Genomic DNA, 16,871 nt, shown 5'->3' on the forward strand with positions numbered 1-16,871 from the left:
GTGCTGTTGTCAACTTTGTGGCAGTTATATGCTTTATTTTGCACAAAAAGCAGAATAGCTGTTTTTTTGCTTAATTTTTCGTAATTTGATCTTGTTAATACAATTTTGCACCTATTATACTAATTTCAACATTTTCTCCTTTAAAATCTAGCTATGAAGTTGATGACCGCTTTGGTAAATGTGGCACTAAATCTTAGCATTAATATGGATAACACACAAAGACAGTATGAGGCAGAACGGAATAAAATGATTGGTAAACGAGCCAACGAGAGGCTAGAACTCCTGCTACAAAAGCGTAAAGAGGTAAACTCTAATATTAAATATTCAGGCTATTAATATGTAAGCAACCATTAATTATAACTTGTTAGGCTCAGATGATCTTTTATTTATTTATTTTTTTTTGGTTTTTCGCGACAGGGTTTCTCTGTGTAGCTTTGCGCCTTTCCTGGAACTCGCTTTGGAGACCAGGCTGGCCTCGAACTCACAGAGATCCACCTGCCTCTGCCTCCCGAGTGCTGGGATTAAAGGCATGCGCCACCACCGCCCGGCTTTCAGATGATCTTCTAAAGTTTTATTTATTTTATTGGTGGTGAGGATTGAATCTAGGACCTTATGAATACCACATACATGCTCTACTACTGAGCTACAGTACCCGAGTTCAAGGAAGATTTAAACATTGTTTTATGCACCCGACGCCAAGTTTTATTAAATAGCCATGCCAACAATACCTCATTGTACATTATCTGTGTATTCTACTATTGAGTATTGTGCTTGAGCAAGATGACTTGGATTGGTCTGGAAAGTTATCTAAGCCTTAGTATCATTCATGTTACTGACAGACTTTGTCCTGACTGTCTTCCTCAGCTTATTGATAACATGAAATGAGAGTTCATAGTTAATGTGAATTCCATTTGTAAAATGACTTAAAACTTTTTATTGGAACTTTAAGTCATTCATTTCAGAACAGTAGGAACTGCTTGGTTTTCTGCTCACCAAATTCAGTTTCAAATGAGGAAATTCAGTTTTAGTTTTATACTAAACAATGATAAATAAAATCTTTTGATACCGTATTTGTAACTTAAATTCTTTCTTCATTGCTGATACCATGTTTTTATATTTCACAATGAGATTTAAAATTTTGCATAATCAAGAAAAATGTAATGTAGTTGAATTCAGATAGTTTTCATGATAATCTACAGACCCTATCTTTTTTGATCCTTGAATTTTTTTTTTGAAGAAGTAGAAGCTAAAATTTTAAATTGGTTATTTAGGGATTAGTCAAAAAATTAGCTGAATAAAGCTAAGAAAAGTAAAGGCAAGCCAGGAAGTAGTAGTTTATGCCTTTAATCCCAGCACTTGGGAGGCACAGGCAGGTGGATCTCTGTGAGTTTGAGGCTAACCTGGTCTACAGAGTGCGTTTCAGGGTGATACAGAGAAAGCCTTTTTCCAGGGGAGTAGGGAGAAGAAAAAGAAAGAAAAGTAAGAGACACCTAATTGTTGAAATTTGTATGTGGGTGTATGCATATAGTTGAGTCGTAAAACTAGAAAGAGTGATGAGGTTAATAGCGAACACATGAATGAAGGGGATCTACTGGTGTGAAAATGTCTAAGTGCCGGGGGAAATTGAGGGATTAGAGTAGGGAAGAATAGCAACAGAAAGAAGTCATGAATAAAAATTCCACAATGAAACCTATTGCTTAGTATGATAATTTCAAAAAAGTAACAAAATATTTATGGAGGACAAATTTGTTTTTATGTCCTTCATTTTTTTTAATGTACTTTGAAGTGAAGAATTAATGTATATGTACCTTAATTTACTTAATACAATTTTATAAGTACTTGAAATTAAAATTTCCATACAAATAAGCCAAAGGATACACATATAGCTCAGTGATGAGTGCCTTTGTAACATGTGGGAAGCCTCGGACTCAATCATAAATGACCCCTTTTTCTAGATTAGCGTTATGTCAGTTTTGTTTCATCTCTTTGCTGTCTTCTCTTTGCTTCCTTCCCTTTCCTTCCTCTCCCCATCCCTCCTTCCTCCCTCCCCTTTTTCCGTACAGGCCTGGCCTCCTTCCCTTTCTTTCCTTTGTCATGGAAGAGCTGCTATGCTAGGCAAATGTTCTGTTGCTGATGTACATCCTTGGTCTATGGCTAAGATTTGAAACAAATTCAAAATTACAACCTGACTATATTAATGAATGTAAATTAATAAATATAAATGCAAGCCCATCTTAGCAACATTTGGAAATTCAAAATATTACTCATACAGAGAAGAAATACATTCTAGAAAATCATATGAAGTAATATAAAACTTAATTTTATATTATGTCTATAAAACTATTCCTTAATTATAAATTTATATTTTAAATTTAATTTTATATTATGATTATGAAACAATATTCCTTAGATTGTAAAACAATATTCAATTGTCAAACTACAAATTGAAAATGTATGTGAGTAAATATGTATATTTGGAATAAATTAATCAAGATTTAAATTGTTACTTATTATTTCAGGTCAGTATTTCTTTCCTGAAAACAATTTAGTAACAATACAATATTTATACTTACTTATTTTACCTTTTTTAATGTTTTGAGCAGGCGTTAGTTCATATGACACTTCTTTTTCTTAAGATTTAGAATGAAAAATTCTTACATTTTTTGATGCGAATACTCATTATGTAGTGAAATACATGAGCCTTTATTGTGCAATGGAAATTCATAAGCAGTTGAAAAAATAATCTACTAGCCAAATTTTAGATGTTATGTCATATATTTCAGGAATTAAGGGGTGTTACTGGCTTGATATTTAACTTTTTTTTTCTCTGTGGTTACTTTTGTCCAGTAGAATAAAAAGATGTAGTCACCAAATACTGGTAAAATCTATATTTATTGTTACTTATAACAACCTTTAAGTGTTCTTTTGGTTGTACTCCTTTGCAATTCAAAAGAAATGGTATGTTTTTCTTTATAGCTTCAGGAAAATCAAGATGAAATAGAAAATATGATGAATGCAATATTTAAAGGAGTGTTTGTACATAGATACCGGTAAGTCAAGACTGTTTGTTTGTTTGTTTGTGGTTTAGACAGTACAAATTAAGGAAAAGAGTGTTATAGTAAACTAAATGTTAGAAACTGAGTAAGTTTGGGAAATTGATTTTACTGCTCAGACGTTGATACTTCCTATCTGAATAAAGGGCAATGCTCTGCCTGACTTATAGTCCAGCGAATGGAAAGTACTCTTATTATTTAGAAAAGATACAAAATACTTAAAATGCTGTAGGATATATTGTGTTGCTAGATTGCATGTGCTAATTCCTCTCTCTTCTATTAATTTCACTGGGAAGGTTTGGATTAGATAAAAGTAAGATGCTTCATTTTGTTATTTTGTATTAGCAGACGAGAAAGGTAATCTTAGCATAGTTTATAACATATTCACAAATATTGGAACCATTTTTATTCCGTCTGATTTCCTCAACTTGGTACTTACTGAATCCATTTAATACTTGTTTTATAATATTCCCACATTAACTCTTGCATTTTTGTTTCTTTGGCCACTATTCTCTTAGCTTATTCCCTTATATTCATGTTTATTGATTATTTCAGTTTCTTAAAACATTTGTCCTGTGTGTTAATCCTTTGCCTTCAATGACTCACCATTATAAAAAATGAACTCAAAATGGTTTAGTAAAAGACAAGTAGGGTGACACATACTTATGTTCGAAGAGTAGGATGCAATAGGATCACTTGAGCCCGGGAGTTGGAGACCAGCCTGGGCATCATAGTGAGACTTTATCTTTAAAAAAAAAAAAAAAAAAATCATGGGCTAAAATGAGTGTTATTGGTATAAAGTAATTATCCTTGGAAGATTATGATCTTGCTATATACTTGTTTCCCTGTTATCTTCTGAAATCAAAACACCGATATTTACGATTCATGCCAGTGGCAAAATTACAGTTATGATGTAGCAATGAGATGTTATGGTTGGGGTCACCACAACATGAGGAACTGTATTAAAGGGTCACAGCATTAGGAAGGTTGAGAACCACGAGTCTAGTGAACGTAGGATTTTGTTTATGAGACAGGTTTTTAACTAAGTGATGAAACAATTTTGTTTAATTTTAAATATTTATGTTTATTTTTCTTTGCCAGTTAGATTGTAAGCATGTTAACATTTGTAGCCATGATTTCTTTCAGTTCTTTTTGATCCTCAAGAGTAGTTAACATGATGGGATATTAATAATAGATGAGAAATACTTGACATCTTTTGAATAGACTATATCCCCGATAGTATATTAGCACTGATTATATAACTTGCCTTTCCTCCATTTAGGGATGCAATAGCTGAAATCAGAGCTATATGCATTGAAGAGATTGGCATTTGGATGAAGATGTATAGTGATGCCTTCCTTAATGACAGCTATTTAAAATACGTTGGTTGGACTATGCATGATAAGGTAAGATGTGCCCCCATTGAGTCTTCCATCTATACATAGGTATGATTGTCTTCAGATTTCAGGTATGGTGGTACACACCCTAAATCCCAGCACTCTGGCAGCAAGAGGCAGGAGTCTCTCTCTGAGTTTGAGGCCAGCATGATCTACAAAGTGAGCACCAGTACTGCCAGGACTATATAGAGAGATCCTGTCTGAAATAGATATCTGTGTATGCATACTTTAGGCCACATCCCTTGAAACCCCTCTTTTTATTCTTTTGTATATGCTCTGTCAAAATTTGGTCTCTAACCCAAAGTCCCCTGGATTGTTGATCCTGGACACTGCTTTAATCCTCAGTTTCGACTTTATGTTTTTGCTGAAATAATTAGGATCATGTAGGTGGTGATTGTAAAACATTCTATAGAGCACTAAGAAGATCTCTTTGTTAAGTGAGTCTTACGTATTTACAGCTTTCCTTTAGTTTTTTTTTTTTTTTTTCAGTACCGAGGGTGAAACTCTCAGGGCTTTGTATAAGCTAACCAAGTATTCTGCCACAGCCTTACAATTACAGTTCAGTTTCTCTTTAATTTCTATCTTGTCTTGATAAACATGTATCTTAGTCAAATTAGGCCTTACATACAATTTGACTTTTGATGTTTAATACATATTTTTTTCTTAAACTAAATTTTTAAGTCACCTCATTAGCCTTGGAGAAGTTCCTTGTATGTAATACTTCTAAATATTACTTGCTGTGAAATATGCTGCTTATTTTGCTCTGATAAATTTTTGAGAAATATTATCAACTGACCTAAAGAAACAGTAGTCTTGTCATTGCTTAATGTTTTGTACTGATTTCTATTTTTCATTATCAAATATTTCAGTTTCTGAATAAATGCTGCTTAAATTTTAAAGTAGAAAATATGTCCTTCATTTTGAACTTGGAAATACATGGTTTGAATATATTGTCTCTTTATTTCTTTTAGCAAGGTGAAGTAAGACTCAAATGTCTTACTGCTCTACAAGGGCTTTATTATAACAAAGAGCTTAATTCCAAACTGGAACTATTTACCAGTCGATTCAAGGTTAGTATGCATTAAAGTTTTTAAAAATATTTGTAGTTTGAAATACTATTCTTGTTTTCCTTTAAAAATACTTTAATGTTTTTGTTCTTAGGATAGAATTGTGTCTATGACCCTTGACAAAGAATATGATGTTGCTGTACAAGCAATAAAGTTGCTCACTCTTGTTTTACAGTAAGTATATATTTGTTGAATATTACTTATGTACAAATATTTAGGTAATACTTTGATATATATATTATATATAATCACTTGGTTCACATATATTTAGGCCTAAATTTTAATAACTTCAGTCGTAACATTTTAGCCTAGAAATTTTATCCACCCATCTACCTACCCATCCATCCATCCATTCATCCATCCATCATCCATCCTTCCATCTAGAGGTAAAGGTCTTGGACTCTTGGGTTCAAATGTGTCTTCTGCTTTCAATCTCAAGTAGCTGAGACTACAGGTATGAACTACTCTAAACCCAACCCCAGCTAGACTTTTAATTTCTTCATGTAAAGTTCAGAAAACACAGGAAGCTAGAACTATTGAGCCTGTGAAATTGTAACTGAGCTAAGAATTCATGTCTTCCAAGACTCTTGGGAGTCTTCTCTCTTTTTAGCTGGTCTTGATGCTGTAGAAATAAAGCTGAACATTTTAGTTCATGGAAAGAAGTATGTATTCAGAGTATGAACATTTACTGAAATTTATTATGCTTCTATACTACTGGTAAATAAGTCTTAATTAAATATTTATTCTATAAATATGTGATAGTAGTGCTACAAATGTTTTCTATTTTTCAAAACGATTGCAATAAAATATGTAGTACATGGAAGTTACCATTTTGACTATTTTAAACATAAGGATCAGTGGCAGTGGGTATTTTATTAGGCCACTGTTAACCTGTGTCCATCTGTAGAACTTTTTTTATCATGTATATTGAAACTATATTCACTAAATATATAATTCCTCATTCTTCTGCCATATTCTCATAACAACTCTTCTGTTTTCCACTTGAATGAATTTTCCTGTCATTGACATTCATGGAAGTAGAGCAGTAATATTTGAACTTTTATTATGTCACACACAAGCATGTATCAGGATTTGCTTCTTCTGTTTTTGTTGGGTACTATTTCACTGTATGCATATAGCATATTGCATTTTTCCATTCTTCTGTTGGTGGAACCATGAGCTGTTTGCAACTTTCCGTTGTTAAAAGAACTATGTTCATAGATAATATTCATGACTATCTGAGATCTTGCCTTTAGTTCTTTCGCATGTACCCAGAAAAGAAATGGCTAAATGGTATAGTAATTCTCTGGGACTTTTGCAGTAGGTGGGGATGAGGTTGCTGGGAATTGAACCATGTACCTTTCACATGGTAAGCCATATACTGTATTACCGGGCTACATTTTCAGTCCATTGTTTAATTTTCTGGGGAAACACCATAGTGTTTATACCGTGTTTATGTTATTCTACATTCCCACCAGCTTCAGTTCTTCCACATCTTCTTCACCAGTGATTGTGCTTTGCTTTCTGAAATATTTATCATGTCCTGTATCTTAGCAAGTCCTTGGATATTAGGTTGGGATGCTCGAAAATCAGTGTGTTCACTTTTAAAGCAATACAAATATTTTATAAAAATACCTGGGAATGAAGAAGAAACTCATTATACATACACATAGCATATGTATAAAATAAATTGTGTGCACCAATAGTTGCAGATATTTCCTAGGCTGAAGTAGGAAGGATTTCTTAAACCTGATTAGATTATCTTAATAAGACTGGCAAAGAGGGATCTTTAGAAAATCACTATAATCTGATTGATAACTCGTTTTGAAAATGTATTGTTCAAGAGTAGCCATTGGTGCTGGGATGAGTCCATTGCAGGCGCTCAAGCACTTACCTAGTATATCCAAGGCTGTGAGCTCCAGTCTAAGCTCTGCGGGACAGGGATGGGGAGTAGGCAAAATTCTGACACAAAGAAATAGATAGGATTTGTTACTTGAATAAACTAAGTAAAAATAGAGACAGTATGTATGCATCAGGGTTCTATTGTAGGATGAGGATTGCTTTTCCTTGGTAAAAAAAAAAAAAAAGAAAATACAGCCAGTAAATGGTTTTTGGTTTTTGTTGTTTTTTTTTTCCTGTGACAAGTAGGCTATATTGAGGGATCGGGGCAACCTGATAACACACATGAGTGTGCTGATACAGACCTGTAATCCCAGCACTTGGGATGTTGAAAGAGACTGAGGGTGGAACAACTGTGTAATGTCTCTGTCTGTAAGTAGAAAGAGGCCTGAGAATGTAGCTCCATAGTATATGCTTGCCTAATATGTTATATAAGTACTTAGTTCATTTCCCAAGACAGTTAATTCAGTCATTTAGCTTATAAAAAAAACCTGAAAATATTTTTGTCAGGAACCCAGAAAACAAATGTTAGATTAGAACGTTAGATATTTGCATCCCGGGCATGAATTTCCATACATCAAAGGTACAGAAATTTAATAGGAAATTAGTCAAGAGTTATAGATCAGATCTTTGGCCCCAAGGAAAATAGAAATTTAACCATATGAAGACATATTTAGCCATTTACATAAGATTTCTCTACATCACTGGGGAAGATTTAAAAAATTGTATTGTCCATCATATGTAGAAAAGCCCATATACAATGTTGGAAGAGCATAAATTGGTCTGTGGTGGTTAGTTTTTTGTCAACTTGACACAAACCACAGTCACCTGGAAAGAGGGAACCTCAATTGAGAAATTAAGTCTGTCAAATTGGCCAGTGGGTATGTCTGTGAGACATTTTCTTAATTGCTTATTGATGTAGCAGGGCTTACTGCACTGTGGGCACTGTCATTCCTAGGCAGGTGGGCCTGGGCCGTATAACAAGAGTAGCTGAGTAAGCTAGAGGAACACGCCAGTAAGCAGCTTTCCATCATGATCTATGCTTCTGTTTCTACTGCATGTTCCTACACTAAATTCCTGCCTTAGCTTTCCTCTTTGATGGGTTAGAAGCTGTGAGAAGCAATAAACCGTTTCCTTCCCTAAGTTGCTTTTGGTCTGTATCTTATCACAGCAATAGAGCTCAAACTAGAACAGGTATAAAAATTCCTCCAAGACTATCTGGCAAAAATCTATCAAAATTTAAAATGCCCACATTCTGTGATATAGATTTTTTGAGATAGAGTTTAAGTATTAATAGAAGAAAGATTAAATTAGCATATTAAAAGCAGCCATCATTAATATTTTACTTAGATTATGTCATTGACTATAGTAGTTTGTGAAATGGTGATGGTTTTTACCCCTATTTATTTGAAATGTACCATATTGCAGTAATTTTAAAGAAGGTAGTTTTAGATATAGTTACAAAAATCTTACCAAGATGTCATATTCATTTACATTCTTTTTAAAGAAAAAAAAAGGAACAAAATCTTAATAAATCATGGGCCAAGAGTTTGTGCCATGGGGAAAAGCATAAGCCTGACAACCCAGTTTCAGTGTCCAGGATCCACATACAAAGCTGCATGTGTGTGGTGTGTCTTCTTCTGGTGAGATGGGAAGCAGAGACCAGAAAAACAGCCAGAATCTTATGGGCCAGCTAGCCTTGAATATGTAGTACGGCAGTAGAAACAAGAGACCTTGTCTAAATACACAGAACTGACTCCCACAAGTTGGTCTCTGATGGCTACATATGTATGGGGCAGAGAGAAACAGAGACACAGACAGAGACAGCGCAGTAGTCTCTTAATGATTTAAATTTTCATTTCCTCTATTCACTCTTATTTTGCTTTGTGTGCTTGTTGTCTTATTTCCTCTCTCCCTCCTTACCCACCTCTGCTCATGTAACAAAGGCTGACCTTGAACTTCCTGTATAGCTGAAGATGTCCTTTCCTCCTGCCTGTACTTCTCAAGTGCTGGATAACAAGCAAGCACCAACATGCCTAGCCTATATTACATTCATTCGTAATTGTGCGTCATGACAGTTATGTTTGATCTTAATGACACACTTAATGACAACGTTTTTGTTGGGGCAAAGTTTTACCAAATGGTTATATTCAAATAAAAATTCTGTTTATTTTTAACATAAATTTGTGAAATTAAGTTCATGAAATTTTGATAGAGTCATCATATTACTAAAGTCTCCATTATTACTTCTTTCTTCTCAGGAGTAGTGAAGAAGTTCTTACTGCGGAAGATTGTGAAAATGTCTATCATCTGGTTTATTCCGCTCACCGGCCGGTAGCAGTAGCAGCTGGCGAATTTCTCTACAAAAAGTAAATTTATATTCTGGTTACTCTTTTACTTTATGGTGTTGTTTACCATTTCAGATGCAGCAAGTATTATATAGTGACTCTTAAAGAGAACATGTTTCATCACACGTACTAGGCTATTAAAAGGTTTATTTGGGGTGTACTAACTATTAGATTAGTTATTTGGTATGAAGTAAGCACATTAGTTTTCTATTAATTGTTATGTAACATTAGTTCTCCTTTGTTGTTTCTGAGGAAAGAAAGAGCCACACTATCAGCTGGGAAACAGTCGTTGTGTTAAAATAATGTTCAAGGAAGAAAAGGAAATGATATGTTCCATTTTAGAGAATAATACTTATCATATTTGTTCATAAATATTTTAAGTCAGTCATTGTATTACTTCCATGAAAGGAAGACATTGTATAAAATAATGTAAGGCTTCCAAAAAGAATCTATAACTCAGTATAACTAATTTGAGGAGTCAAAGGACTTAGAAGGACTATCAAAACTGAAATGAAAAGTTTCTATCAATTATTTTCTTGATACTTTCATGCTTACCTACCCAGTTTTCCTTTTTTCTGTTGTTAGGTGCTTAAGTATGGAATACCCGTTCATTTCTGTGATAAGCAAATACAATTTTCAAGTGAGTGTTTTTCTTCGTCCCTAGGCTCTTCAGCCGCAGAGACCCAGAAGAAGATGGCGTAATGAAAAGAAGGGGAAGACAAGGTCCAAACGCCAACCTTGTTAAGACTTTGGTTTTTTTCTTCTTGGAAAGTGAGGTTAGTTTCTGTTGTTTATTTTATATTTAATTTCAAACTTTTGAAAGGTATTAAAATGATGTATATCTAAAATCTTTCAGATAACCAAATACTAAATGCAGCAGAGATCTGTCTGTTCCAGTTTTTTAAAGTGCTTTCTAATTTAATGAGATAGGTACTCAACAATCATGATTTGTGTATATTTTTGGAAATTATTACAACTGCATTCCTCTCATTAGTGATTATGTAATATTGGTTAAGTTACTCAATCTTTTTAAGCCTGCCTTTCCTATTTAAAATAGTAGGTAAAATTTTTGTAATGAATGCTGAGATACCCCCTATAAAAGAAAAGCTTAGAACATTCTAAGTTTGCAAATATTCATGTTTATTATTGTTGTTTGAGACAAGAGCGCACTAACCCAGACAGACCGCAATCTTGTGCAAATCCATTTGCCTTAGCCTCAAGTAGGTTTTTTTTCCTGAGACAGTGTTTCTCTGTGTAACAGTCCTGGCTGTCCTGGAACTCACTCTGTAGACCATGCTGGCCTCAAGCTCACAGAGATCCACCTGCATCTGTCTCTGAATGCTGGATTTAAAGGTGTGCACCACCACCAACGCCCCCAGCTGTGCCTTAGCCTCCTGAGTGTTGAGATTACACATGTGAGCTATAACACCCAGTTTCATGTCTTGTATTAATATTAGTGTAGAACCAGATTTACATTAGTCTTCACTAACTTAGCATTCTGTCTGTTAAATGTTTTACGAGGGCTCAAAATTCAGTTTTATTTAGGTTTCGTATTATGTTTGTTTGGTCTTTCATTTTATAAATGTGTTGAATTATATTTTTTAAAATAACAATCAAATCTTGTTATCACATGATCCTTTTTGTATATTGCTACATCCAGTTTGGTAATTATTGATGATATTTCCTCAGAAAGATACTTGTCTTTAAAGTTTGAGAAATGAATAATGTTCTCCAAAAACTTTGTTTCCATGATTAACCTCAAGTTTTAAAACAAGTTGGAAAACTATACTCTTTTACTTTCAGAATGAAGAGAATGATCCGTATAAATTGACTCAATAATTTATTTATTGCTTTAATTAACCATTATTACTTTCATTCAGTTAAAATAAAAATCATAGTATAGCTAAGAATTAAGAAAGTTAACTGATGTAATATTAGTTCCAAATAAGCAAGAAGTATGTATTTATTCTTTTTGTAAAATAATGTTTATGTTAATGTGCTAAGACATAATAATGATTAACAAGGCTTACTTGATACAGCAAACTACAGCAGTTCTTTGTTCTTTCATCCATTTGATCTCAAGAACTAGATTGCTTTTTAAGAATTTACCATGGTGTCGACAAAGCATCTGTTCCTTTGTCCTAAGGCTAGTGTGCTGTTTGTCTAAGAGCATGATGTTGTTTTTAAATTTTAGTTACATGAGCATGCAGCATACCTTGTGGATAGCATGTGGGACTGTGCTACTGATCTACTGAAAGACTGGGAATGTATGAACAGTTTGTTGTTAGAAGAGCCACTTAGTGGAGAGGAAGGTAAGGATATTTAACTACATTATTGTTTGTTCATACTGTTTGGAAATAGATTTTGCTCATTCTGTTAGTTTTTGTTAGTGTTATAACTTTGCATAATTGTTTTTGGCAGTGTTGGGAATCAAACTCAAGACCTTGTATATGTTGAACAAACATTAACTCTTAAACACATTCCCTGTCTCATATTCATATATATGAATATTGGGTGATGTGCAAAGATGTAATTGCTATCAAAATTTAGTATTTTTAGCCAGGTATGGTGGCACATGCCTGTAATATCAGTGCTTGGCAGGATGAGGCAGGAGGATTATGAATTCTCTTCCAGCCTGGACTACTAAAGAAATTCTAGGCTAGCTTGAGCTATATTTTGACCCTGTCTCAATATATTTATGTATGAAAATCTATATTAAAAATTGTATGTGTATGTCAGTTAGATTCATACTTTCTGTTGCCTATGTATATAAAGTGAACTTACTCAGAATTCTGAAGTTTAGAAAGGTAAGATTTAATTTGTTCTGATCTTTTCTGTGATAATAGTGGGATTTTCTTTAGTACATTAGGTCAGTTCCTGTTCATGGGCAGAACAAACTTACATAATAGTTACAAGAGGCATATATGGAAAAGAAATAGGTTAACTCTTTCTGATTTTTCTTTTTTAGCTCTAACAGACAGACAAGAGAGTGCTTTGATTGAAATAATGCTTTGTACTATTAGACAAGCAGCTGAATGTCATCCTCCTGTGGGAAGAGGGACAGGAAAAAGGGTATGTCAATATGTTTTTGTTATCCTCAACTTTGTTTCTCTATTTTTGGTATCTTTTTTTTTTTTTAGTCCATTTTGACCACAGAACGAAAATGTTTGATGCTCTGTTTTATCCTTTTCTAATTACTTTTGCATGTACACACACATATATGCACACACATACATGCATATATATATATACATACATACATATATAAGTAAATTCTAAAGTAGTAGAAGTTTAAGAAATTTGATTTTCACAACATCTTTTGTTGATACATGACATGGCAGTGAGTGACACTACCTTCCAGACCACATGTAGTGTGTATGTGTAGAGTTCTGGATTTGAATATTTTGGTATATTTATAAATTCATAGTTTTATTATGATATGAAACTAGAAGGAAAGCAGAGGTTATTAATCATGATGGTAAAGTAATTCCTATTTCTAAGCATCAGATTTTAATCATTTATTTAGAAGTTCACAAATATCTGCAAATCCATAGACTTTCAAATGTTTTATTGCAAACCCCCAAAATGCATTTTTATATTATGACATGCAAATATGACATGCAAAATGGGTTTTTATATTATGACATGCAAATAAACACACAAACGCTTATATTGCTTACAAACTGTATGGCTGTAGCAGGCTTCTTGCTAACTGTTCTTATATCTTAAATTAATCCATTTCTATTCATCTGTAAGTTGCCACGTGGCTTGTGGCTTACCAGTATCTTAACATGTTGCTTCTCCTCACGGCAGCTGGCAGTGTCTCCCTGCCTCAGCCTCCACTTCCTAGCATTCTCTTCTCTGTTTGTCCTGCCTATACTTCCTGCCTGGCTACTGGCCAATCAGCATTTTATTTATGCAGAGTGATATCCACAGCACAAATATATGTGTATCTATATGTTAAAATTTTCAGGAAATAATACTGAACCAGTTTGTGAAACAGTCTGTATATTTTTGTTCTATTTCTGTTTTCGTTACTCATATTTTAGTTATTTAATCATCTTTTTTTTGCAATGCCATGGAATGGACCCAGGGCATTGTGCATGCTAGGCAAGTGCTCTACACTGAGCTTCATCCTAGCCCCTTTTTCTAATTTTTTTCTTCATTTTGTCTTATTTTTATGTTTTGTTTCTGTTTTTTCTAATTATGGGTAGCAAATTAGAATTTTGAACTGATTACCTATGTCTAATGGCTCACAATCTGGAGTAAGTTAAAATAGTGTTTAATAGCATTATTACATAAGTTCCAAAAACCATGTTTCATGTTCCTATTCTTTCTATCCGAAAGTAGATTTGAGTGATTGTATTGAATTTTTGAAAATAAATTAACTGGTGTTTATTATTTTGCACTGATGTTTTTATAAAGATATTTTCATACAAGTATATCAACTTCTTTGGCATATCCCTCTACCTCCTTCATCTGCTATTATTCCCATTAGTTCCTCCAGATACTATTGCTAATTTTTTTTTTTTATAGTGACAGCTATTTTGACTAGGGTGAGATAGAATCTCTGTCCTTACTTTAATTTGTCCTTCTTTGATGGACAAGGGTGCTGAACATTTTTTCATGTTTATTGGCTATTTGTATTTCATAATTTGAAAACTGTTCATCGTTAGCCCATTTATTGCTCGTACTTTTAAAGTAATCTTTTGAATTAGTTACGTATTTTACATATTAGTCTTATGCGAAATTTGTAGCTAATAAAGCTTTTCTCCAATTCTGCAGGTTGTCACTTAGTTTCTTGCATTGAAGTTTTTAATTTTATACGATTCCATTTTTCATTTCTTGAATTTATATCCTAAGCTGTTGGAGTCTTTTTCAGAAAATCCTTGCCATACCTTGAACTGCTTTCTCTGTCTTCCTCTAATAGCATCAGATGTTGATATCTTAAATTAATGACTTTGATCCATTTTGAACTAGTTTTTGTACTGAGAAATACAGATATAGCTTCAGTCATTTACATGTGTATATCCAGTTCTCTCAGAACCATTTATTGAAGATGCTATGCTGTCTTTTTTCTCCATTGTATTTTCCAGGCATCTTTATCAAAAAACAGGTGGTTATGGATCTATTTGTCTCTTGAGTCCTCAGTTCCACACCATTGTCTGTTTTTGTTCTAATACTGTGCTGTCTTTGTTGCTGTGCCTCTATAGTATATCTTGAAATTTGATGTGTTAATTCTGGCGTTGTTCTCTTTGCTCAGAGTTGCTTTAGCTATTAGATGTCATTTGTGCTTTCATATGAATTTTAAGTTTGTTTTCTTCAGTTTCTGTGAAGAATGTCATTGTAATCTTTGGAAATTGGATTGAATTTGTAGACTACTTTTGCCAATGAAACCAGTTTCACAATGTTAATTCTGGCTATTCATGAGCATGGGAAGTCTTTCCATCTTGTGTCTTTTTCAGTACCCTCCATCCCTTCCTTTCTTGAGAAAGAGTCTCACTGGGCAGCCCGTTTGGTCTGGAATTTGCTTTGTAGACTGTGGTGTCCTCTATCTCACAGAGATCCACTTGCCTCTGACCCCCAATGCTAAAATTAAACATGCCCAGTTCAATCTCTTGTCAATAATAAGTTTATTTTATTAGAATAATAATTCATACACATTGAGGAAAAATAACATATAAATATAAAGAGAAAAACATAGATCATGTCAAAAAAGCCAACCATTTTCACATTGGATATATTTCCTTCTAGTGAGTTTACTACATGCTTTCTGGGCATTTTTTTTCACCATTACATCCTAGTATTCTTGAAATATATTCATATGTATTTCATTTAAAATTAATGGACAATTTCTGCCATTTGACTTGTATCTATAAATATTTGTCATTGCATTGTGAATAGCTATATTCTGATTGATCATTTAAATCAGCTAAATGCTATCTTTTAAAAAAATTATTTCTCATTTTCATACACATATGATGGCTATCATCTCTTATACTCATACCAATTCCTCTTTTGCTCAACTCCTTTCCAATAAACCACCTCCTCTTTCATGTCCATTTTATTCTTTTTTTTTTGGTGGGTCACTATTCATTAAGGTTTCTTGTATAAATATGAGTAGGGAGGTTATTTGTCTGAGCTGAGACCACTTGACCAAGTGGCTGGTTATATCACTAAGCAATATAAGTTCCTCTTCTCTAGCATCTCTTAACCCCTTGTAGTTCCCCTGGGAGGAGTGGGGCTTTATGAATCTTTCTTCAATCCTTGATGGAATGTTGAGAGACCCAGTCTGCTGCAAGTCTTGTGCAAGTAGTCATAGCTGATGTGAGTGCACTAATGATACCATGTTGAGAAAACAAAGTTTTACAGCATCCCTCCTCATCCTCCAGCTTATTCTGTTTTCTCTTCTACAATGTTCCCTGCTATGGCATGGTCTTTCTGTACGCTGTGAATGTGTGTTGCTACCATAGGTTGATAAAGAAGCTGCTCTGCCTATGGTAAGGCAGGATAAAAGTCAGGCGGGAAAATCCAAGAGAGATACAGGGAAAAGAAAGGGGGATTCAGGGCAGATACCATCCAGCCACCCAAGAAGCAAGATGCCAGCAGACCAGTAATACCATGGCCACATGACAAAATATAGATTAGTAGAAATGAGTTAATTTAAGATGTAAGAGCTAGCTAGCAATAAGCCTGAGCCATAGGCAGTTTGTAATGAATACTAAGCCTCTGAGTGATTATTTTATAAAAACGGCTGCTGCCCAGGAAAGAAACTTCAGTCTCCAGTTCCCTGAGCCTTGGAGGGAATGATAGAGATACCCTATTTCAGGCTGTCTATTCAACAGTTATTTATTCTTAGCACTTTTTAATTTCTTTCTGTCTAAAAAATGTCATTGTAGAGGTCTCTGACAGCCTTTGCTAGGTTTATTACAAGGTACTTTATTTTTTGTAGCTATTAAGAATGGGATTGTTGCCTGGCAGCAGTGGCACATGCCTTTAATCCCAGCACTCAGGAGGCAGAGCTAGGCAGATCTCTCTGAGTTTGAGGCCAGCCTGGTCTACAGAGGGAGATCCAGGACAGACAACAAAACTACACAGAGAAACCCT

General features: G+C 34.0%; 1 protein-coding gene across 5 annotated transcripts in view; it reads left to right on the plus strand.

Moving 5' to 3' along the window:
* Stag2 (stromal antigen 2) overlaps positions 1 to 16,871 on the plus strand; it is a 140,549-nt gene that overhangs the window by 86,918 nt on the left and 36,760 nt on the right. For all 5 annotated transcript variants that reach the window (XM_052738632.1, XM_052738624.1, XM_052738663.1 and 2 more), the window contains 9 exons: positions 152 to 303; positions 2,977 to 3,050; positions 4,336 to 4,459; positions 5,422 to 5,520; positions 5,612 to 5,691; positions 9,678 to 9,785; positions 10,429 to 10,540; positions 11,959 to 12,076; positions 12,733 to 12,836. In XM_052738632.1, the coding sequence (XP_052594592.1) occupies positions 152 to 303; positions 2,977 to 3,050; positions 4,336 to 4,459; positions 5,422 to 5,520; positions 5,612 to 5,691; positions 9,678 to 9,785; positions 10,429 to 10,540; positions 11,959 to 12,076; positions 12,733 to 12,836 (971 nt within the window). The remainder of the gene's footprint in view (positions 1 to 151; positions 304 to 2,976; positions 3,051 to 4,335; positions 4,460 to 5,421; positions 5,521 to 5,611; positions 5,692 to 9,677; positions 9,786 to 10,428; positions 10,541 to 11,958; positions 12,077 to 12,732; positions 12,837 to 16,871) is intronic.

The sequence above is a fragment of the Peromyscus californicus genome, unplaced genomic scaffold (assembly GCF_007827085.1).
Source record: "Peromyscus californicus insignis strain IS unplaced genomic scaffold, ASM782708v3 Scaffold_10__1_contigs__length_136768540, whole genome shotgun sequence".
NCBI lineage: Eukaryota > Metazoa > Chordata > Mammalia > Rodentia > Cricetidae > Peromyscus > Peromyscus californicus.